This window comes from Rhinatrema bivittatum, chromosome 7, assembly GCF_901001135.1.
Source record: "Rhinatrema bivittatum chromosome 7, aRhiBiv1.1, whole genome shotgun sequence".
Lineage (NCBI taxonomy): Eukaryota > Metazoa > Chordata > Amphibia > Gymnophiona > Rhinatrematidae > Rhinatrema > Rhinatrema bivittatum.
This window is the reverse complement of record NC_042621.1, coordinates 276,082,580-276,108,278: the sequence shown is the minus strand read 5'-3', so window position 1 is coordinate 276,108,278 and position 25,699 is coordinate 276,082,580. Positions and strand designations below refer to the sequence as shown.

Genomic DNA, 25,699 nt, shown 5'->3' with positions numbered 1-25,699 from the left:
AAAACAAACAAACCAAAAACAGAATTAAGCAAATGCTATGCAAGTAAAAAAAAAACAACAAAAACCCCCGACGGGTCATCAGGGTTACTCTCTTTTCACAATGCCCTACAGAACATCCACTATCAGCGGGCCAGTGAGATGTTGTGGTCCACATCTTTGGCGTTATTGCTGAAATATTGCACCTTTCAACAAGCAGTGTACTTACAATGTGTATGCAAGCATAACATGGACTCAGAATTATACCAGCAAAGTGACAGAACGTGGGGAATGCATTCGTTTACCGTTCCCAGCCCCCCTCCCACATACTAGGGTAGAGGGGGGCAACCAGGCATGATTTGGGGTTTTTTTTTCAAGGTCTGAGTCAAGCAGCCAGTACAAACAGAAAGTGCTACGTAACAAGCAGGTAACAGTTGTGTTGCGTTCCACCTTACACTACAATTAAAAATTAAAATTTTTTTTTTTTTTAAATCAGCATTTGTTCATTCTTTAAGATCATAATACTGCAGTCAAAACTTCACATTTTCTCTAAAACAGCATTGAAAAATAAAACCAGACCATGCAGCTCTTGCAATCATTTCTGTGAGCTGCACACTGGACTAGCTCCAATACAAAGACTGCAGTTTGTTGGTACACATGCAGTGCTAAACAGTTGGTACTGGAATGACCACCTTACCCATCTAGGCAAGATGGGGAATGCATATTTTGCCAAGTCTGGCGACTTGCTGGCAGTAGACGCTACCAATACTGTACCACCATGGGTTCAGGAGAACCCCTTTTAGCCTCTTCCCTGTGCCAGCAAACCTCAGATGCATTAGAAAGAGGACGAGGAATGTTCCTACTGGGTCGCAGGGAAGCGTCACTGGGCCTTCCCATGGGCTGCAGTGACCCCCTCCCCCCACCCTCCCTTCTGAATATCACGCCATGCAAACAGCATCCACATGTGAATGGGAGATTGCTGGGGGGGGGGGGGGTGCAATGGGGGTCCCATTTGGGTTTCATCCCAAATTAGGTTGGCTAGAGGCAGACAAAATATGGGTGAGCCTTCACTTGAACAAACAGGGGACCTCAGCAGCAATTTCTAAGAAATAAAACAACAGGTTGACAAAGTCCCAGGGTGAAAAAGAGGCTTCTCGTACCTACCCAAATTCTGGGGATTTTTCAAAAACATATTGAGGATTTTCTTTTGCAATGCTATACAGCTACATTTGTGGTGTGGTGATGGTGAGGGATTAACTGTACATTCTTTTGTTCATTATCAGTTAATATCAATTTAAGCAGACTTTTTAAGTAGTATTTCACAAAACTGACATTATTTCGCCAAGGGAAATAAGTGAGAAGTTAATGTACTGACCGCAGAGTCACTTATGGGAAAAATAAACCCTGACAAATCCCATCCACCTACAATCAGTAAGTGACTTGTCTTACAAAGACTCAAAGTCCCTGGACATTTTTTTGCATACAAAATCACATTTCTTTCAAGAAAAAATGCAAAAAAAGAAAGAAAAAAAAGTCTAACGTGCAACCTGCAATATCCAACATTATTATGGTCTGTTTTTGTTATTCAAGATCCTGGCAAGCACAGAAGTGGGCCTGCTGGCTCTGTTCCAGCTGCTGGGACCATGCAGTAAGCTCTATGCAATAGTGACTGCCATCTCACCCAAGTAAACACGAAGAGCCTATTCCAATCCTGGTTTAACCCCATTGCATGCATGGCGTTGTTCTCATTTCCCTAAATGAAGCAGGGCTACAAGTCCAGGCATGCAAGCAGGCAAAACCCGGGACTGTTTTGGCCTCTCTCAGGTTAATCTGGGTAAGGTGGTGAACCCTAATCGTACCTCTTCAGCCAGGGTAGCAGACAGGGCTGGTTTTCAAGATATCCACAACGAGCATTCATCAGAAGTATCTGCACACACAGAATGGAAGAAAAAGACTGATTTCCCTTGCTTGATTACCCTGAAAACCAGACCTGTCTGTGGTTCTCGAGGAATGGAGTTGGGACTCTCATTCAGGCCAGTCTGGTTTTTGCTACATTGCATGCATGGAAACTCAGTTCTTATTTGCCTAAGAAAACCAGGGCTACATCTTCACATATGCCAGGGGTAAATCCAGGACTGGATCAGCTTGTCCTAGGTAACATGGATTCCTCTGTGGCATAACAGCTGCAAGCTTTCAGCTTTGTCTGCTAAAGACCTCTGCGAGGTAAAAAAGAAGACAAACCCAGAAATTAACATCCTGTTTTACCAAGTAGACAAGAAAATGTAATTGTAATCTGTTTGTAGAAGGTTAGTAGTTGTTTCTGGCAGCTGCAGACATAAGCAAGTTATTGTCCCACCCAGGTCCAACAACAGATGCTGGTCCAGTCCTGGTTTTTGCTGCATTCCTACTTAGGGATACTAGAACCAAGATTCTCTGCATGCAATGGGGCGAATCCAGGCCTGGATCATGGTCTTTGGAGTTGACCTAGGTAAGGTGCAAACTTAATTATAACTAATTGCATGGGTGCTGCTTAGCACCTGAGAGTGACTGTAAGGGGTCAGGGTCCTTAGGGTGCAACAGACAGGCCAGAGTATTCCTGGAAAAAGGCCCACTGTACGTTAAAACTCAACAAGATATAACCGTTTTTGAAGTCTCTCTTGAAAAGCTATCAGTACAATTCTCGACTTCTTCACACCCTTCCAGGAAAGGGGAGAACCAACAAAATAAAAGAGAGTAGAAAAACCAAACATGATTATTTAAAATCCGTTGCGAGTTCACCATCTTCAGTCTTAACTCACCCCCTCCCGCGATCATTTTTTTTTTTTTAATCTTGTCTCTCTCCATTTTCCCTCCAGCTTTCTCCTCCTCCTGCTTCCCGGCGTGGGTTGAAGTCTTTGGTCTTGGGTTGGCGGATAGAGGCAGCATGACGTGCAGGTGCATACTGGTGATGTCCGCGGTGGGACGCAGCTCAGGAGGCATGGGGGGGGGGGGGCGGGGAGGGGTGCGCGGGGACCCTGGGGAAGCAGTGCTGAAATGGACCGCCAGGTCCCCTGGCCTTTCAGATGGCTCCTTCACTGTGCATACTGTGATTAGATTTGTTGTGAGTCACGCAGTTCTGCTCGTTCAGTAGGTTTGCCGTCTCGTCCGGCAAGCCATCGTGCAGCTCTGTCAGAGTCAGTTCGATTTTAGTGTTTTCACTGTCCGATGACTGAGGAGTTTTGTCCATCCGGGATGCCATCAGGGCATTCTGATACTGCTGTCTTGTGATCTATTACAAGCACAGGGAGGGGGAAAAAAAATCAACAGCATCTCTGCTTTTGTTCAGAAAACATAGGAGAATTGAAGGTGAATGAAGTGAGGTGGGCAGAGGAGAAGAGAAACGCACCAGATATCTTGCATACGTCATGTAAATTGGATTCGCTGATCCAAGGTTTGCACAAGGGGACAAAAGGCTATTTATTTCTGGCTGGACTGGACTGAAATAACGCAGACCAGCAGCAGCAGCATAGTAAGCTACAAATCAGAGGCCACAGACATATTAAACAAATTAGCTTACTCTTGTTAAGAAAGAAATCAACTATTTAGGGAGGGTAATTTACAAATGGCGTGCATAGGACTATAGTGGGCCAGAATTTTGTCCCTGGAAACCTTAGCCCAAATTATCAAACTGGACATGTGCAGAAGTCTGCTTAAAAGTTTTGCGGGTTGTTCGTATGCCCGCGAAGTTACACCTGCAGGTTTAATTTTGTGGGCATAGAATTGCGTGGGAGGTTTGGAAAGCTGAAAGAAATGTGCTTTCCTCATTCCCCACCCCAGTTCTGCCGCCTGGAACGGCCCGTGCGAGGATGTGTAAAAGTGCGCATGTACAGCAATAGAGGTGCACGCGCTGGCCCCTGGTTGATTTTCAAAAGGTGATTTACGGGCCTAAACTGGGCTTGGTGTGTGCAAATCCTTTTAAAACGCAACCCCAGACAGAGTGGTTAGAAGAAAAACAACACAGTCAGTAGGTCAAAAGGACACTGTTCTAAGGCTAGCAAATGTATTAAAATGCACGTTTTCCAGACTGCTGAGCTACGTTCTGGGACCTCAGGAACCCTGTATGCTTTGCCCTGTAAAAGTTTCTTTGCCCAATTTTGTTGGCTTTTTCCATTTGCTAATTTCAAGTTCGGTGGACAACAGAGTACCGGTACTTTCTTTCTGTCACCTCATGTATCAAATGTTTGGGTTTTTAAAAATTTTTTTTATCTTCCACTCTAGATCTCACAAGGATATGGACAAATTCTCTGACAAGCACCAGTATTCACTCCCATCACCCTCCTCCCCTACGCACTGTCATCCCACTAATGCTGTGGCCCAAAAGTCTCACAGATTAACCACGTAATGACCTTAGGCTGCTCTTAAACGCTCAAATCAACACCCTAGATTCAATTCAAGGGTGTAAGGTTACAACTAGCAGATGTTTTCACTCATCAAATAAATGATAATAAAGTAGCTTGAAAAGAAGGTTCAGCTGAGTGTGTGCTGTAAATATCAGTCCACATATAAGGCCACATAAGTATCCTCTCAGCAAGTAGTCAAAGGAGCCCATTTTAAATACCATTCTTCACTGCATTTCAGATACTGCAGTTTGTCCATTCTTATTTTTATCAGCTCAGGATCATTCAGAGTCGGAGGCCCTAGCCTTCGCAGCAAAAGTGGGCATCTGTCATTCAGCTACCCAGACCATTTTAATGTGGTTCTATATGCTAGACTGCCTACATTTCAGTTTTATCAACTACAGTTTACCCCAAATACATCGGCCTGAAATCTGTTGGGAATTAAACTATACAATTCGTCTGAAACTTTTACACTGGCTGCCTATTTCGTTTAGAATCCAGTTCAAAGTTTTGGCTCTGGTTTTTAAGTCCCTACATGACTTGGTGCCTCGTAAATTTAAAGGATGTTTTGCAGTGTATGTTCCTTCCAGGAACCTTTGCTCTTCTCACAAATTGCTTCTGATGGTTTCTATTGTTAAAGATATTAGGCTGGTTGACACCTGAAAGAAAATGTTCACATTTCTGGGGCCCAGTTGCTGGAATGCTTTGCCTAAAGAGGATCGGATTTTAGGAGATTATTTAACTTTTAGAAAGATATACAAGGTCTGGCTCTTTTCATTGGCTTTTAACTTCATTGTTATCATAGCAATGTAGTCTATCTTTTACTGCTAGTTTAATACTGAATTTTTTTAAACTCCTTTGTATGTTTTGTCTATTGATTGTGTTCTATGTTTTACTGTTTTATTGTAATTTTCTGTTACTTGTTTTATATATTGCAGGATTGCCTGGATCTGTATTAGATAGGCAGTACAGAAATGTAAATAATTAATGAATACATTTAGAAACTAGAGGCCTAGTGTTCAGATCCAGGTCTTTGGATCCTTAGATGGATGAGATGGTTGGGTAGGGGAGAGCACATTTAAATGGCCCTTGCACCGTCCCAGTGAATGTTCCACCTTCAACTGAGACCAATTGTTACCTTCTGCTACCTTTACACTGTAGTTGATTGAGCATGTAAATGTAAGGGGGTCCCCAATTTGCCCCTTAGTAGAGGGCATTTGTAGTTTCAGTAGGTCCTGAATGCAGTGAGTGTTGTCAAGAGTAGGAGTGGTGGGTAGTTGGCACTCCCCAATGGGAAGTGTCAGCAGTTTAACAAAACTCCTGTGCCCACATAAGTACAGAATTCTTCGGGGATGCTATTGGAAGACTTCCAGGCTTAAATCCTTTCCTAGAAGGGTAGTTGGGGCCAATAGGCCTCTGGGAATAGAAAGGAGTTTTCTACAGAGAAGTCCAAGGAGGATTCTGAAGTTTCCTGAAGATACAATTCAGAGGGATTTCTTCAGATGGAAAAAAAAAAGTGAATTACTGAGTCTTTTGTGAAGACATAAAGGTAGTCTCAAAGGAAGAGGTTTTCTTTGGTACAATACAAGTACTAAGAAGGGCATTACAAGTAAATTTGAAAGACTGAAATCATCTCTAACATGCCATAGGCTTTCAAATGAGGGTCATTCCTGTCAAGGTATGGACATATTTTAATGGAAGATGTGGAATACAAAATTGTATAAATAAGCCCATTTGGAAAAATGGGCTTGAGGAGAAGAGTAAATCCCTACTCCTTATCTGGCTAATTTTAAAAGGAATGCGCGTGCGCCCATGAATGTGCGTATCGGTGAGCAAGTGGAGATACACAGTGATTTTATATCGTGTGTGCAAGTACACGCATATCATTTTAATTCCCCCGCCACGTGTACTCTTAAGAGGTGGCTCGAGTAAATGTCCTGCCGTATTTCCGCTAGGGCTTTAGCGGCTTTTACGCGTGTATGCAAGCGGATTTTAAAACATGCTCGCGTGAGGGAAAATCCAGTTTTTCCAGTTAGTCCACCAGTTTGTCCAGTTGATATTGAGATCTTCAAGACCCCTCTGGTTCTTCATCCTATAAGCCTCCCACTTGACCTCAAACCTAAAACTCGAGATCTCTAGACTTGCTCCTCATCAGGACCTGCAGCAAAGTTACACAGATAACACACAGACACGCACCATGCTCAGCTTTTTTTAAATTTGGAACTACACGTGTCTTAGCCTCGCCCTGGAATGCCCATGCCCCGCCCCCTCTCCACCCCCCTTATTCTTGATGCGCTCATGGGTATGTACGCGCGTTCTTCACAGATTCTTAAAATTTGCGTTTCTCGCATACGGCCTACATATGCCCATCTATTTCAGAGCTGCAGCCCAAGGTGAAGTCTATTTCAGAGCTGCAGCCCAAGGTGAAGCACCAGCTTTAAATGTTGCTGATTTATTCTGAGAACTTGTCAGTTGCTATTGGAGTAATGAGAGCGGAGCTCAAGGAAGCAGTTACCAGGGGAAGTCTCCAGAAGGAGAGGGTACCTGATTACTTGTAAGGGGGTTTAGGATTTGTGACAGACTGAGCTTTATTTTATTGCTGCTGAACTTATATTATTCTATACTGTTTGGTGCAGTAACCTTAGGCTACATGGATGTGGATTTTGTGTTTCTTGCAATGAGGGACCAGTAAGGAACTTTATTTTTTGGACAATGTCTACTGTGTGGCTTGTGTTTTTTCTTATGCCTTGATACATTGGTGTGCAGAAGAGCTCAGAGTTAAATTTAAGAAATTTAATTAAATATTTCTGTTTTGCCTTTGTCCACTGATTATTCACACCTTTCATGGCAGATCAGCCACTTCAAGGACGATTATGGGTAGATAAAGACTTAGGGGTTACTTTACAGTGAGGTAATTTATATAAAATAGAATAGGTCAAAAGTTAAGAATTACAATAAGGTATTACATTACTAGCAAATTTGCATGCAGTGTAGTGAATAGATATATTATGATCTTTACATAGCTCTAACTCTCGCGTCTCTTTGCTTTTTGTTTTTGAGTGTTCTAGTTTATATGTGATTAGCCAATGCCAATCAGGGGACTGGCTCTTTCTCCCCTGTGAGGGAAGAGCTCCTGGAGGGCATGGATGCTTTGCTTGCTCAAGACCTCCCCAGTGAGCCCTTGTGCCCAGGTAGAATGTGGGGCAGGAATTACATAAAGACAAAACATTTTATTACTTTCACTAGGGCCACCATTCACCTATCTACTCTTTCTTATGCCTTGATGGACTGGTGTGCAGTATTTGAGTTACTTCTAGGAAAGGATGTGCAGTATTTGAGTTACTTCTAGGAAAGGGTGTGCAGTATTTGAGTTACTTCTAGGAAAGGATTTAAGCCTGGAAGTCTTCCAATAGCATCCCCGAAGAATTCTGTACTTATGTGGGCACAGGAGTTTTGTTAAACTGCTGACACTTCCCATTGGGGAGTGCCAACTACCCACCACTCCTACTCTTGACAACACTCACTGCATTCAGGACCTACTGAAACTACAAATGCCCTCTACTAAGGGGCAAATTGGGGACCCCCTTACATTTACATGCTCAATCAACTACAGTGTAAAGGTAGCAGAAGGTAACAATTGGTCTCAGTTGAAGGTGGAACATTCACTGGGACGGTGCAAGGGCCATTTAAATGTGCTCTCCCCTACCCAACCATCTCATCCATCTAAGGATCCAAAGACCTGGATCTGAACACTAGGCCTCTAGTTTCTAAATGTATTCATTAATTATTTACATTTCTGTACTGCCTATCTAATACAGATCCAGGCAATCCTGGATTTGAGTTACTTCTAGCTGTTACAAAGTCATATTCACCGTTTGTCTCTGGGCCTAAGCTGTACCAAAATGAATTTATTACTGATGTATTAATTAACTGCTTTTATTAATTTCCTGAAGATGCATTAGCTCCTTAGTAAAGAGAGTAACTTCTATGAGAGCTTCACAAGACCTGAAAAATAAAATGAAGGCGGTAAGCTACCTTTCCTCTTACCTTGACAAACTGCAGGTCCGTCAAAGCTCTGACCGAGTAGTCTGGGATATACACTTGCAAGAAGGACGCATTGAGCTGGTTGTTGCTACTTCCTAGTGTTGGCGTCACCGCATCAGTGCGGTCACTGCGATTTAGAGAGTCTGAGTGATTCAAGCCACAGGGACGTGGAGGGGACTTGTTTTCAGCTGGTGAATAGAGAAAGGGAGGGAAAACGGTTATTGACTATAATCTACTCAATCATCCTCAGAAGTGCATCTCCCCTCCTTCTGTTCATTTAAGAAGTGGCATGACATGGGGTATCTTGAGACTGACCCAAATGTAGTAACAGCACAATCCTATAGGGTTTTGAGCTTTTCTTTGGTTGGAAACTGAATATAAATGCCATTACTTTTGTTTCCTGAATTTCACTCTCTTCCCCTCATGAATCAAACCTCAAACACTGTTTGTCAAGACCAGCCCAGGACTCAGGTCATAGTGCTGTGGGTTGCAGTGCAAGACTCTGGTTCAAGCCTCCTATTTGATAAGGCCAATGGGGTATAAGCACACTGTGAAAGTGATGTGCTTGAGCACCAAGTGGCTGCCATTGCAGTGGGAAGCACAAGGTCTCAGTTAAACTTTCCATCCAGCACTCACCCAAACAGACCATCTGGGGAAGAAAAGAGTTATACAAAAATGAGGTACAATGCTGTGAGAGGGGGGGAAAGAGAGGTTTATTTTTTCAGACATGAAAGTAAAACAAGTTTTCTTACCTGCAAATAAGGTTCCCCAAAGACAGCAGGATAAATCAGCCATAATGCTGACATCATTGGCAGAGGCTTGGACCCAGTTTTCAGACTCAGAAGAGTCTTACTGAGCATGCACGGGAGTTCCTGTATGTGGGCTCCTCTCATTTTCTTCCAGAGTTTAAGCTTTAGTGAGGTAGTCAACTCTCCCGGGAGGCAAACAATATTAAGTATGACTAATTTAACCTGCTGTTTATGGAGAAAACTGTTTACAGGTAAGCAAAATTGCTTTCTATGTTGGCAAGCAGGCATAAATCAGCCATAATGAGTGGCGATTCCCAAGATGAGGGCTGCCTTGTAGAACGACTTCTTAACCGACAAGCCAGACTCCACTAGCAGACACTGGACTACTGGGAGTACAGGCTGCGCAGAACTGCTTGCCTAAGTTTCTGTCTTTTCCGGACATGCTGTCCAGACAGTTTTGGGTTGTGAAGATGTGTACAGACAACCAAGCAGCAACTTTGCCTATATCTTCAATATATGGCCCTCAAATAAGCCACTGAAATCATGATAGCTCACACTTGATAAGCCTTGATAGAGTCTGTAATCTGTAAACCAGCCAGCATGTAACAGTGCGCTATACAGTATGCTAGCCAATTAGACAGAGTTCTTTTGACAACTGCTTTTCCCAATCTGTTGGGGTTAAAGAACACAAACAGTTGAGAAACGTGATGGTGAGGTTGAGTCCTTACCATATGGCATATATCCTTACCATATGGCAGTACATATGCTCCCTCTGACTTGCCTGCATATGCATGGTCTTCAGTGGGTTCTACAAGGCCAGTAGGATGAACTGCTCTAGCTGTTGTCACACCAGATATCAGTAACTTTCAAGCTACAAGCATCTCTACAGTGGTGGATAAACCCAGAGGCTCCAGCACTAGGTCTCCCACTGCACATCTTAGCTCATCAAGTGACCCTGGTTTCAGATACCTCCATCAGAGGTTAGGGGTTGCACACTGGTACCTCATGGACTCTAGGAATGTGGCCTCCAGCAGCAAGTTGCCTGCAAATCATTTTCTGGAGCTGTGAGCCATCCATCATGCACAAAGGTCTTCTTCCATCTGCTCTTGAACATGAGAATTTTGAGCTAAATGGATTATCAGGCAGTCATGGTCTATATAAACAAGCAAGGGGGCATGGGCTCATATGCCTTCCATGAGGAGGCCTCTGAATCTGGTCATAAGTTGATCATAAACGTGCACATTTTCAGTTGACCTACTTACCAGGAGTTCAGAATACTCTGGCATACCATCTCAGCAGAGTTCTACAACCTGATAAGTGGTCCTTGGATCAGGCGATAGCAAATAACTTATCCCATTGTTCGAACACTGATAATTGACTTCAGAAGTCAACAGGAAGTTCGAGAGATTTTACTCTGTGCAGTTACTGATTAGATCCCAATGCTTTCATGCTAAATTGGTGCATAGGCTACTCTATGCATATCCACCAATTCCTCTCTTTGCTAGGACTGTCCAGAAGTTGCTTCAGGACAAGGTGAAAGTGATCTTCATAGCCCTGATTTGGCCATGACAAGTGTAGCACTTATACTTCCTCCATCTGTCTGTTCATTCTCTGATTCACTTGGGAGTGTCTCTGACACTTATCACACAGAATCTGCCATCGCTGGCTCTCATGGCTTGGATGTTGAGCATGAAGTAATCTCCTCCCTGCTCCTTCCTAGGGAAATGGATGACATACTGATTTCAACTTGAAAATCCTGTAGTTTCAAATGAGAGAGGCTCTCTTTATGGTGTGGTGCCTCTTGTGGCCTCAGGGACTTGCATCAGTATTTCTTCTTCCTCTTGTCCTCTGGCCTCAGCACCGCTTCAGTGAAGGTACAGCTTAGCACAGTTGCAGCAATATCATCAGTGGGGCTCCCATTCCCTCCACCCTTTAGTATCAAAATTCATGAAGGAACTGTGGCATTCCAAACCTCCAGTCAGTAATCCAGCAGTGGCATGGGATCTCAAAATGTTCATGATTCCTTATGAAACCTCCTTCTTGAACCGCTGGAGTCATGGAAAATGTTATTTCTCATGACTATCACATTAGCACGAAGAGTAAACAAATTGCAGGCTCTGGTTTCTTATTCACCATACCTGCAGTTCTTTCACAACAGGGTTGTTCTAAATACTCACCCTAAATTCCTTCTGAAAGTGATGTCTGTATTCCTGTTGCGACCGTCGCTGCCCGACATCTCCACTATGCCTACCTTATCTCTTTGGCGACTCCCTCTTTGCCTGTTGGAAGTTTGGCTGCCACGGCATCATCTTGCCGTTCCCCTCCGGCGTCCCCGGACTGGCTAGACGCTGCACTCCGCCATGTTTCCCAGCAGCCTAAGGGCACGCATGCGGCGCAGTCCCGACTCAAGTACCAGCAGTGGCGCGAACCTCAGGGGTGTCCCCCTGAGGTGATGTCATCCTCACCGGATATTTAAGGTCTCTGAATTCGCTAACTAATGGAGTTAGCAAAGGTTTACCTGGCTTCTCCAGGTATCGCTGCGGATGGGATTCGCTCTCTGCATACCTTGCTACGCTGCCTCCTTGGACTTTACCAGGGGTACCCGCTCCTTGGGGGCCTCGCTTTCTCTTTTGCTTTTCAGATTGCAGTCTGGAACCGGTACTCGCTCCTCGAGGGCCCACGTTCCCGGACTTGCCACTGAATACCACTTCTGCCAGGAAGTCATTGCTGCCTACAACACCAGTGAGTTACCATCTCTCTCTCTCTCTCTCTCAGAGCGTTCCCTGGAACCAGGTACTCGCTCCTCGAGGGCCTTCTTCATTCCAGCTCCTGGGCTGCTTCTAAGAGACTATTATGTGAATGTTACCATTAAGGTTCTGTTCCTGAACTCTGCATACCCTGCCTACTCACTATATTCAGTTTCTCGACAGCTCAGTTATCCAGGATCGCTGTTCCAGTATCTGAGGGACTACAGCCCAGCCGGGCGCTTCCAGCTCACTACTGCCACCTCTGGTGGTTCCATATTCTGTTTAATAAAAGAACTAGTGTGTGTCTGTCTCCATACTCTGAGCCTGACCGGTGTTCCCTCTCGGGATCTTCCCCCAGGGGCGTGGTCATCTGCCACCGGCCCAAGGATCCACCCACAACTACCACGAACACTAACAATTCCACATTAACCAAGCTATTGTGTTGCGGACATTCTTTCTAAGACCGCATGCACACAAAGGAGAACAAGTTCTTCACTTCTTGGACTGCAAGAATAGAAAGAACAGAGGGACGAGAGAGATAGAAGGTAGGTTCAGGAGCAGTGGTGGCATATTTATACAAATTTATGCAAATGCGGGTCAAGTCACGTGTCTTTACTCTCCCCAGTCCTCGAGCGTCCAGTCCTTGCCTATGGAAATGTTGGCAACTCGGGGGGATGGGGGTACCCCAGATCTCTGAAGTACCTGGCATGTTCCCATACATGAATGACTGGTTGGTGATAGGCTAATCTCCTTTGGACATTATCAAGTCTCTCTGTACCATGAGCCACCTTCTCTGGACTTTCTGGTCAGTTTCAGGTTAAATTCCCAGTCCAGACAGTGGACTTTGTAAGATCCACTAGAACTCTGGCACTTTTAGTAGGTAGAAATGCATCTAACCATGCGTCTATGAACCGGATCCTCTGGGATGGAATCAAGTTGGATTTGTCCTGAAACTGACCAGAAAGTCCAGAGAAGCTGGCTCATGGTACAGAGAGACTTGAGAATGTCCAAAGGAGATTAGCCTATCACCAACTGGCAATTACCCAAAAACTAAGAAGATCCCATGCTACTGATGCAATTAATAGCAGTAGATATTCCCTAAGTAAACTTATCCAAACCTTTTTTGAACCCAGCTACACTAACTGCACTAACCACATCCTCTGGCAACAAATTCTAGAGCTTTATTGTGCATTGAGTGAAAAAGAATTTTCTCCGATTAGTCTTAAATGTGCTACTTGCTAACTTCATGGAATGCCCCCTAGTCCTTCTATTATTTGAAAGTGTAAATAACTGAGTAACATCTACTCGTTCAAGACCTCTCATGATCTTAAAGACCTCTATCATATCCCCCCTCAGCCATCTCTTCTCCAAGCTGAACAGCCCTAACCTCTTCAGCCTTTCTTCATAGGGGAGCTGTTCCATCCCCTTTATCATTTTGGTTGCCCTTCTCTGTACCTTCTCCATTGCAACTATATCTTTTTTGAGATGCGGCGACCAAAATTGTACACAGTATTCAAGGTGCGGTCTCACCATGGAGCGATATAGAGGCATTATGACATTTTCCGTTTTATTAACCATTCCCTTCCTAATAATTCCTAACATTCTGTTTGCTTTTTTGACTGCTGCAGCACACTGAGCCGATGATTTTAAAGTATTATCCACTATGATGCCTAGATCTTTTTCCTGAGTGGTAAAAACAAACCAGATGTCTTCGACCTGGAAAAGGTGGGAGATGGCCTGTCTCCGGTGTCCCTAGAAGCCATCGACACCAATGGAGCTGATGGCCCCACCAATGTCCATGGTTCGGTGGCCATCGGTGCAGCTCCGAGATCCCTTGATGTTGATGTTTCTGATGCCGATGCCAATAAATTGGTCTTGCCCAACCCGAACAGCCGGTCTATCTTGTCGAGCCAGATCTGATGTCCTTTTGAGGTCATCTGGACGCACCTGCTGCAACCCCAGATGTCATGCGATGCCCCCAAGCAGAGAACACATCTATCATGAGGATCCATGATAGATATAGTCCTTATGGGGGCACTGCTTAAAACCGGTCAATGACATGTCATTTTGAAAGAAAAAGGGATGCGGTGGCCATCGATGGCTGTCAGACACCAAGTGCACTGCTGCCCCGGGGGTTTGACTGCAAAAGGAAACTTATTGAAACATTGAAAAACCTGACTGAGACGATAAAGGGAGAATAGTTGACCACGCGATCCCGACATATCTAAATTACTGCGAAAAAACTCCAATGAAACTTCTGAAGAAGAAATAGAGAGACTAAACTTCACCGCAAGACACTGGGCTCTGCAGAAAAGAAGACACTGAGGGGACCCTGTGTGGACACATGGTATATTGCATGCGGAGAATGCTCAAAGAGGTTCAGTCAAAGTTCAAGAAACTTTGACAAAAGTTTTCCGTACCAGGCTTCATCGGATGATGTCACCCATGAGTGAAGACTGCCATCCTGCTTGTCCTTGGAGAAATTAAAAGTTCTGTTGAGAGGCTATTAAGGCAAAAATAGGTGTGATACAAACTTGCAATCCCAATACAAAAAAAATCTGTATTCGAAAAATCAGAGAGACTGGGAAACACATCTGTGCAGTAGCTCAGATGAAGAAACACTTAGGTGCTCACATAACAACTGGGCATAGGAACTCCTGTGTATGCTCAGAAAGATATTATTGGAGCTCTGAGAGCTGGGTCCGTATTGGTGCTGTTGGATGACCTCACCCACGCATTATGGCTGATTTCTGCCGGCTTGTAGATGAAGAATTCCAATATACTAGTTGCACAGAGGAAGGGTAATTTTCAGAGAGATTTTTCACGAGTGCTTTATCCATGGAAATAGCAAGTTATAATTGCTTGTCCAATATGTGGGTAAACTTACGCATGTATGTCATGTCTGTCTGTGAATCTACTCAGACTGAGCGGAGGCATTTCTAGAGGTGGAGTTGGGGAGAGATTTAGACATATACACATTCTAGAGATGTTGCTAGTACTTAAAAGACCCAGAACTCGGACCCACAAGACCTCTTCCCCTACTCCCAATTTTGATAATTAATCCCAACCAGCTGGTTCTCCCACCATTACCCTCCACCCCTCCAAAACAATCCTGTAAAATAGTGGTACCCAACTCTGTCCTGGGGAACCACCAGCCAGTCGGGTTTTGGACCCAGTGCATGCAAATTTTCTCTCATGCATATTCATTGTGGATATCCTGAAAACCTGACAGGCTGGTGGGCCCCCAGGACAGGGTTGGGGACCACTGCTGTAAAACATATAATAGGACATCACACTTTAAGAGAATGATTTTCTAAAGCATTTACATGCATAAGTGTTTTTGAAAATTACCCTGAGTTGTATCTGTAAAAATACATATGAAAACAATTTTGCAGGTAAATTTTATGCGCATTGCAAAGAGGCATTCCCGGGGTAGGAGATGGGGTGGGAAAATCATTTATATGTATACTTTTTCAAGGTATGTGTATAAATATCCACATGGACATTTACCCATGCTTTTTAGTGGGTGGATATGCACACACCTATGCTGTGCTAAAGTACAGGTGATCCTGTTAATTTCAAAGTGGACTTATGTACGCAAGTCTGCTTTGAATATTAGGGCTGACGTCCATATGTACAAACGCGGGTTGTTATAAAATTGGGCTCCATAATATCAACATACTCCTCACCATACAAAAATAAGATTCAAATTCTGGTGTAACCTCATTAATAGCAATACAAACTCCCTTTCTTATCAGGCAAATTGTGAAGCAATACAAAATCCTTTAAAAAAAATCACACTCAGAACCTATAGAGCAAGCCTGCAATACCATAGCAGCACTAACTACTAGACGCAAACATCAACAGTCCTATGCATGAAAAGACAGCACCGCAAATAGTACACCAGGCCCTAGAATACCAATACACCTCCTACTGAAAAACCAAAACAAGATTCTGCTGTACAACATATTAGCACATGCCTCGAGTTGACCAGTGGATATTCTGAAAAGCCAGAGCTGCTGGAAAGGAATGACTGTGGATCACTCCTTCCACTGGAAGGCCCATGGACCTGTGATGGAATAAGAGCTGGGCAAGGAAGAAGGTCGGGTAAGGATCCTGGAGGGGGGGGGGGGGAGAGCTTTTTTTTTTTTTTTTAGAGTGGGTTTGGTGGGCTGGGAGTTTTGTTTTTCAATTTGTTTTCTTTTTTTCATTTTTTTTTTAATTTCATTTTATTTAAATGAAACAAAAGGGAATAAACAAGAAATGAAATTAAATTAAAAAAAAAGCCAAAATGAAAATGTGCACAATCCTACCCAGGGTTAGGCCCTGTAGTGAGGTAGGGGTGGAGCACGCAGCATACCATTTTATCACAGCGCCCCCCACTGGAGGCTGCTGCAGTGGTGGGCTTCTGCCTGGGAACAGAGTGGGATCTTTTTGTTGGTTCCCCTATTCCTAGTCAGCTGGGACTAGAAAGCTCTGGATGAGCAGGATAGGAAATGGGACAACACATTGCTGGTCCACTCGGTGATTCATTTGATTCTATAGTATTGTTTGTTTTGTTTTTTTTAATTTTTTGTTAAGTTTTATCTTATTTTCCCCTACTGTGAGAATTTGGGATTTTTGTCCATCTGAGTGATCCAAGGTAACACCTGAGAGGAGACTTGGGATTCAGTTTGGATTTTCAGTTGAAAGCTTAAGTTAACCTATTAAGAGGCAGCATATATCCCATGATGTACCACTTTGACTATTTTTGGGGTCAGACTTTTGGGGTCTTTCCACATAGAGACTTAGGACAAGAAAGGAGTCAGAATGCCCTGTCCTTGTAGTTTTGTCTTTGCTTGGTAACTGTTTAGTTGCCAGAGGTGAAACTCTTTTTTCCACCCTTCCTGCCTCTTGTTGGGTTTTTTTTGTCTTTTTTGTGTTACTGAGTATCCCAGGACCTAGGGACTCAGATACTGCGGGGTTGAGGGGAGTCGTCTTTTATTTTGGAAAGAATGGAAGAAGAAGAGGTATCATCAAAAACGAATGGATCCATATCCATCACCAGGGTATGGTATAAAGACATTGTATGAACTCGGGGAGAATCACTAGAGAAGAGAAGTGGGCTAAGGTGCCACAAAGCTGGGAGTGGAGAAACGTGAAGATTTCAGGGACAGGTATGAGAACTTGGACGGTTATTGCTAGTAAAAAAAAAATAAATAAAAAATAAAATGCGTACCCCCCGAAAACCTGCCCCAAGCTCTCCCTGCGCGCGCCGAGCCTATGTGGAATAGGCTCGGTGGCGCACGCAATTCCTGGGGCTTTCCTGGGGGGGCGTCGGGGGACGTGTCGCGGTGGCGCGTCAGCCCGGGGCGGGGCTGCAGGCGTGGTTCCGGCCCAGGGGTGTTTCGGAGGCATGGCCGAGACCTCCGAAACTGCTCCCAGTATGGGGAATCGCGCGCCGGGGGCCAGCCCGGCACGCACAAAGGTGGGGGGGTTTAGATAGGGCTGGGGGGTGGAAGGAAAGTTCCCTCCCCAGCCACTCTGATTTCGGAGCGGCCTCAGAGGGAACGGAGGCAGGCTGCGCGGCTCGGCACGCGCAGGCTGCCGATTTTGCGCAGCCTTGCGCGCGCCGATTCCGGATTTTAAAAGTTACGCGTGTATTTATTAAAATCCGGCGTACTTTTGTTTGCGCCGGCGCGGTTTTTAAAATCTACCCCTAAAGAATATAAACTGAGGACTCAAGTGGTAGAGCGAGGAGAAGTAATTAAGGAGCCAAATTATTCAAGGAATTTTCTGGAATAATTGGAGGCACTGTTTCTGGAGGAGTTGGCCACAAATCTATTGAACTATTTTCACTTTTGAGTTTGTAAAGAAATCATCAATTCACTTTTGCAACCTATCAGTAAAACTGAGATGGAGCTCACACAGTCTCTAGCCTGGTTATTGCTGCTGCTAAATGAAGGCATCGTCAGTGTGTGAAGAAAGACAGGAGTATGAATAATGCAAAAAGCACCTCCCCCCCCCCCCCCCCCCAAGGGGATCCTGGGCTCTCAGAGTGGTGTGTTGGTTTGTGAGAACTGGGCAAATAGGGTCCAAATTTTGAGATGTGACCCTTTGGGTTACAAATAAGAGTTTTCCTGCCCAGGGGTTACAAACACGGAGCAAACCTTTCTAATCTAGTATTTTATTAAATTCTAGCATTTCCAGAGAATCTTCCTTACTCCCTGTCCACATCTGCTCTACCTGTCTTCTCGCTCTCTCCATTCCTAACTTCATTAAGCAGAAAGCCCAGTTCTGGGAACGCAGTAAAATATTTTCCACATGTAGTTTCTGATTGGGATATGCCACCAGACCTCTGACTCTTATCCTTCCCTTTAGAGACTATTTTGTTGCTTTTGAAATTTTAAGTTTACCACTGCCATTATTATATCCTATGCAATGCCAATGTCCTTACTGAGAGGGTGGCCAAGGTCATTGGAGGAGGAAGGCAGCACGGAATACGAAAACTATTTCTCACCAGACACTGCAAATTTATATTTAGAAAACATTATTCTAAGTTCCCACAATTATGCACAGAAAATATACATAAGTGGCTAGAAATAGTATCTTGGAGGGAAGAGGAGGAGCTTAGCTCTGTTTTAAACTTTGCCAGCCTATGAATCTTTATTGAGCACACATTCCTCACACCAATCTTTCTCATCAATCTTTGCATGTGATTTTTGAGAAGTGACTCCATCAAGCAGGCTGGTAAAAAGCTATAGAATTGGCTGAAAGATATAGCAAGATGCTAGATCTCAGAATTTAATTTTTAGGGACAATTTTTTTTTTTTTTTTTTAGCAGAAGCTTGATCTAATTTCCAGCTTCTCATCCTTAGACAAATTTAAGGGTCAGAATTAAAAGGAGGACATTCCCCCCAAACGAAACACAAAAAATGAAAGGCAATGCAATGGCAAAACAAGCCATTTGTATATGTCAAATTTTGCACACCAAGTCCTGCTTTAATAAAGACTGCGTAGGGTGATAGTAGAAAAGTGACACCCATTGTTTTATCAAAAAGCACATTTTCTAGGTCAGTGGTTCCCAAACCTGTCCTGGAGGACTTCCAGCCAGTTGGTTTTTCAGGATATGCATGAGATAAAATGTGCATGCCATGAAGGCAGTGCAGGCAAATTTTATTTCATGCACATTCATTGTGGATATCCTGGAAAGGTGACTGACTGGGGGTCCTGTAGGATAGGTTTGGGAGCATCTGGTCTAGGTTATGTTTCATAGAAAAAAGGGAGGGAGAATGGAGGAGGGCCTGCAATACGAATTAAGGCCAGGCTTGGCAGAGTAACAAAACAGCTGGGTATGTAATGGAGCTTCACAAAGGTCATATCATAACATAGCAAATAACCAACAGCCATGCGCACACGACGGCTGGTCACGGCGTGTGCGCATGCGCCTTCGCTGCCTTGAGCGCCCATATTGGACCTACAGGCGTGCACGTATTCACCTTCGCCGGCGGGGCTGCTGAAGCCGCTCTCTCTTGCCGCCCTTCTACTTCTACTGCTGCTGCTGGGGTCTTGCGTGGCCGTGGCCAGGGCAGGTGAGCGGGGGCTGGGGGAAAGTTTGGGACTGTGAAATTTCGTCTCTCTCTGCTGGGGCTTGGATTGGGTTGGTTTGGTTCGGGACTGGGCGGCTAAGTGCGAGAAGCATTTTTTTCTGTGGATTGGTTTGGTTTGGGACTGGGCGGCTAAATTTCATCTCTCTCTGCTGGGGCTTGGATTGGGTTGGTTTGGTTTGGGACTGGGCGGCTAAGTGCGAGAAGCATTTTTTTTCTGTGGATTGGGTTGGTTTGGGACATTCAAGGAAAATATTATGAAAAACTTGTTTGTTATAATCCCTGAGGAAGCCCAATGTGGGCGAAACAAATAGGATCATATAGAGTTGGATATTTGCATTTGTGGGTTTTAGGAATATTCTGTGAATGGTGTATGTGTGAATGAGATTATGAGGGGGAATATGGGGGGGGGGGTATTTTTAAATTATGTGTTTGTATACAATAATGTATTAATAAATGGGTCATTTGTGATAAAGCGAATATGTGTTTCCTTTGTGTGAAGTATAAATGTTTCTGTTTTTCCAGTGTTGCTCTGCTTATAGAGGCTGGCTTGTTGTGGGTTCCAGTTCAGTTCTTCTCAGTATGTTTCTATTTATATTTCCTGGTCTCTTTATTCTGTATTTGGTCAGGGTCTGTCTGTGTTCTCCATGTGTGACTGAGATGAGGTATTCTGCTACCATATAATTTACCTGTTCTGTTTTCCTAATAGGACGTGTATTGGTATTCTAGGGTCTGGTGTAATATGTGCAGTGTTACCTGTTCATAGGTAAAGTTGTTACTATTTGAGTGCTGGCAGTTAGGGTTGTTTTAGTATGGGAGGTTTACTATATTGAATGATAATTCTGTTTATTCATGGCTGTCTGAGGACCAAGCCCACACCCAGCACACGTTACAAAATATGTAATTCCATTGGAGTTCCAAGTGTCTTTTTTGCAGGATTTTCTGGTTGGCACCACAAGAAGGCATGGAAATATAATATGCATGTTATAAGTGATATTTTTGAATGTTCGTTTTTCATGTTAAATCTGTAATAAATGCATAATTGAATTGTGTGTGTGTGTCTGTCTGTCTGTCTGTCTGTGCGCGCAAGGCGGTAAAGTTTACTTAGGGTACCTAATACCCTTCCCTTGTCTATGAGACCCATTTGGGGGTTGTCAGTTTTTTAAAATATTGATTGCTGAAAGGAGCTGTGCTTTTTTTGATGGGCACGGGATAGAGACTAAATGAAGCGGGGACAGCATAGTAATTGTTCGCACAGGGCAGCAAAAAAGCTAGTAACGGCCCTGTCTGGCCTCCCCAGGGTTGTTGAACTTTGGGTTTTATCCTTGGTCCCTCTGGGAAGATCTCCCCAGCCTCCTTGGAAGCCCAGTGCTGAAATGCTTCTGTTTAGGGTTCTAATCACTGTGCTGTGCAAGATACCCCAATGCTTTCTTGGATGTCTGATGAAATCATACTACACCTATTTAGGAATGTAATCACCATTTTTTGCAGGTTACTCCAGTGCTTTCTTGGAAGTACAAAGCATTTTGGGCTAAACTGATGGTCCGTGAACGTTACCCCAGTGCTTCATTATCATCCTCTTGTTTAATTTATGTATTTATTAACTTTAATTGATAAACCACCTCTCCACAGAAGGGCTCCAGGTATGCACGGTACATTCAACATAAAATTACCAAGGCATAAAATCAAATGTTAGAAACAATTTGGAAAGGAATAGAGAACAAAACTGAGAATATCATAATGCCCTTGTAAAGATCTATGGTACAATCGCATCTTGTATTTTGTATGCAGTTCTGGTGCCCCCATTTTCAAAAAGATATAGCAAACACAGAAAAGGTACAGAGAAGGCTGACAAAATTTATTTATTTGGTATTTCTAAACTTTCAAACCCGAAGCCCAAGGTGGTGAACAATAAAAACAAACATAAAATTAAAACAATCAGACATATTAAACAGAAAGGCTCTCAATCACTTCACACTAATGCCGGGATAGAGGTCAACTGAAAGCTAGACAGAACAAATATGTTTTCAGCATGACCTTGAAAGTCTTTGTACAGCTCGTTAAGCTCCAAAGGAGATGGAAAAGCTCCCTTAAGGAGAAAGGCTAAACTGATTAGGACTCTTTAGTTTGGAGAAGAGACGACTGAGAGGGGACACGATTAAGATTTATAAAATCGTGAGTGGGATGGAATGGGTAAATAGGGAACAGTTATTTACCCTTTCAAACAATACTAGGACTAGGGCCGCTCCATGAAACAAGCAACCAGCAGATTGAAAACAAATCATAGGAAATATGTTTTCACTCAGCGCACAATCAAGCTAAGGAATCTGTTGCCAGAGGATGTGGTCAAGGTAACTCCCATAATGGGGTTCAAAAGAGGGTTGGCCAAGTTCCTGACGGAAAAGTCCATAAGCAGTTATTAGCCAGGGAGACTTGGGAAAGCCAGCGCTCATCCCTGGGAGGGAGATACAAGAAATACATCAACTATTGGGAATCTGACGAGTAATTGTGACCTGAATTGACCACGGTCAGAGACAAAATGAATTTTGGTCTGCCCCAGCATGGCACTTCTTATGTTCTTAAATATGCAAAGTATAATAACATACAAAGCAAAAAAATCAAACAATCATCAAATAATAAAATATACAGAGCTGAGCTAGCTAAAAAAGTAATGGAAATGGGCTGTTTAACTATTACGCACCCTCTACGCAAATAATAGTAAATGCATATGTCAACAACAAGCACGTTTTTACTTGCATATTTTGAAGGCATTCCCTGGGGCAGGGTTAGGTTGAGGGAGGTAATTATGCATGTTGCTTTGCCTAAAAATAAGTACCTGCACAAAAAGTAGGTACAAATTTGTGCTGGCACTTTTGAGATGGGCAATAATCAAAGCAAAATGACTGGCATAGTTTGCTTTGATTATTGGTGCAAACCCTGCTTACAAAAGTACCTATGAAGTTTACACTAACACCTCCAGTTTTGATTATTTACCCCTTCTCTTACTAAACCTCACCATCTGGTGATCACTAGTGCTCTGGTGGTGTTGCGTCCGGTCGCAGACGGTTGTGACCGCTCTGCCTTACCTCTTTTTCTCCCCTTTCTCTCTCTTTGGGCAAGATGGCTGCCTCCTACACTCAAATACATGTCATGGCGGGAACCTCAGGGGCGGCCCCACCGCATGACGTCAGTACCTCCAGATATATCTAGCCTCTGCCTCCGCTACCACCTTGAGTTAGCAAAGATTTTGCTTCACTACTCTGACTGCTCTAAGCTGCACGCTTAGACGCCGCTTTCACACTAAGGGCCTCGCTCCAGTAAGAAGCTCTAGACACCCGCTCCTCAGGGGTCTCTCGCTTCCAACTTCCCTTTGGAGTTCTTCACTAACTAAAGTCAACCGCTCCTCGGGAGTCTTTTCTGTGTTCTACTTTTCAGGATATTGGACCATTGGGTACTCGCTGCTCAAGGGCCTATCTCCCTTATATCCTGCCCACCTTCGGTCCCACCTTTCTACCACTAGGAAGACGCCTTCATTCTGCGAGTACCTCTATGATCCAGTGCTTCAATTCCACCCACCAGCCGCGGTGTTACCCACACTGCGGGCTCCTGTCTATCATGAACATCTGGGTGAGACTATACTTCTGAGACTGTTGAGCATACTGGCACTTTGTGGATCAGTGCCTTACCTTCCTGCTTTCACCATCTATCTACAGCAGTACAATAAAGACTCTACTCATACTGTGTCTGCTATCTGTGTCAGCCTATCGCAGTGGTTCCCCACGGGCTCCTTCCCATGGGCGGAGTCATCTCCATTGCGACCAAGGGTCCACAATGCCACAAACACAACAGATTGCTAACTCCATGGACTTGGCTCAGCTCGCAGCCCTGCAGGCCATCCCTGGCCTAGTCCAGCGGATCACAGAACAACAAAAATCTTTGGAGAGCCTAGCTACTGCCTTCAATCAGTTACATGCTCAACTTAACTCTTCAGTTCCTCCTGTAAAGGAATTGCTGTCGCCAGTGGTAACCCTTAAGACCACTGTACCTTTATCCACACCTTCCTGCTTTACGGGTGAAGCCAAGATGTGCAGAGGGTTCATTAATCAATGCAGCATGCATTTTTCATTACAGCCTACCCTCTTTCCCACTGAAACTTCAAAGACCACCTACATCCTGTCATTCCTTGAAGGACGAACACTGGCCTGGGCTTCACCCTTATGGGAATGTGAAGATCCTATCCTGAATGACCTACCAGGATTTCTACAACTTTTTAAGTCTGTGTTTAATGACCCGGCTGGCCAGACCATCGATGGATCTGCCTTGCTCAACCTTCATCAGAGTAACAAGCCACTTACAGACCTTGCTATTGAATTTAAGACTCTACCATCCGAACTACATTGGGACACTGGATGCTTACGTGCCATATTCATGAAGGGTCTCAACTCTCGCATAAAGGACAAACTAGTGGCTCGCGATTTGCCCGAATCCCTTGAGTCCCTGATGGAACTAGTAGGGAGAATTAACCACCGTATCCGCAATCGTACTCAAGAGGCTAAGAGCCCAGAAAGTCTACAGTAGGGGCTAACCATCCTAAACCTGTGCCTATTGCTTCCAGCTTACCGTCTGCACCCCTAGAGGAGGAAGAGCCTATGCAATTAGGCCGAAGCTACTTGACCTCTGAGAGACGTTACCGCAAGCGCATGGGCCTGTGCATGTACTGTGGCCAATCGGGTCATGAAGCCCAAACCTGTCCCATTTGTCCAGGAAACTGACGGGCCTGGGATCTGCAGGATGACTTCTCATGGGCCTCACCTCTCCCACTCCTCCATTATCATTACCAGTATCTCTGCTTTGCGGAGGTCTTGAATTTTAGACTCTCACTCTCATTGACTCCGGTGCTGGAGGTAATTTTATTCTGAAGCACTTGGTTGAACATCTAAGGATTCCTACCACACCAATAGCTAAGCCTCTGCTATTGTCCATGGAGAACCACTTCCTAGAGAAGTTTCATTGACCACCCATGCCATCGGCCTGCGCACTGGAGTCCTACACTCAAAATCAAGTTATTTTCTAGTGTTGGAAAAAGCCATGCATCCGGTGGTATTGGGCCTACCGTGGCTTCAAGACCATATGCCAAAATTTAATTGGGCTACCTTGGAACTTTCCCAGTGAGGACCAGACTGTCATGGTCGGTGTCTTGCTGAAGGTTCACCGCTCATCTGCATGCCCACTACCCCATCATTACCTGGCTTACCTCCACAATACGCCTCCTTCCAGGATGTTTTCTCCAAGCAAGCAGCTGATGTTCTTCCGCCACACAGAGAGTTCGATTGTGCCATAATTCTGAAGCCAAATTCAGAACCTCCCAAAGGAAGATTTTACCCTCTTTCAGTAGCTGAGACCAAATTAGGTCTGCCTACATACAAGAAAATCTCAAAAGGGTTTTATCAGACCTTCCAAATCTCCTGCAGGTGCAGGCTTCTTTTTTGTAGGGAAGAAAGATGGCACCTTACATCCCTGCATTGACTACAGGGGTCTGAATGAGATTACCATCAAGGACAGGTACTCCTGCCCTTAATATCTGTACTGTTTGATAGACTCCAAGGGGCCAAAATATTCTCCAAATTGGACCTAAAAGGAGCCTACTAGAGCACCACCTTTACGCAAAGCTTGAGAAGTGCGAATTTCACAAAGAAGCTGTACTCTTCCTGGGATACATTGTCTCGAAGAATGGTTTTCAAATGGACCCCAAGAAACTTGAGAATATCCTGGACTGGCCTCAACCCACAGGCCTGAAGGCATTGGTTGCTTCTTGGGATTCATCAATTACTACTGATCCTTTATTAAAAACTACTCATCATTGACAGTCCCTCTAACTGCTATGACCAAGAAGGGAGCCAACCCTGCCAATTAGTCTCCAGAAGCCATTTCAGCTTTCATGACACTCAAAGAGGCTTTTCAAAAGAAGCCGTGTCTCCGCCACCCTGACCCACACCATCCTTTCATCGTAAAGGTCGACGCATCCGACGTAGGTGTGAGGGCGGTTCTAAGTCAGTACAGCGAATCCAATGTGCTTCATCCTTGCTCCTTCTTTTCTAGGAGATTCTCATCTGCTGAGAGAAACTATGGGATAGGAGACAAGGAGCTTCTTGCAATCAAGCTGGCTTTTGAAGAGTGGCGTCCCTGGCTAGAAGGCGCACAATACCAAATAGTAGTATACA

The 25,699-nt window shown here is 44.3% G+C and overlaps 1 protein-coding gene across 1 annotated transcript in view; it reads right to left on the bottom strand.

Annotated features, from left to right (window-relative positions):
- Positions 1-17: 17 nt before the first annotated feature.
- CNNM2 (cyclin and CBS domain divalent metal cation transport mediator 2) overlaps positions 18-25,699 on the bottom strand; it is a 345,438-nt gene continuing 319,756 nt past the window's right edge. The window contains exons 7-8 of the mRNA XM_029610285.1: positions 8,400-8,584; positions 18-3,244 (exon numbers count right to left, since the gene is read on the bottom strand). Of these exons, the coding sequence (XP_029466145.1) occupies positions 3,035-3,244; positions 8,400-8,584 (395 nt within the window). The 3' untranslated portion in view covers positions 18-3,034. The remainder of the gene's footprint in view (positions 3,245-8,399; positions 8,585-25,699) is intronic.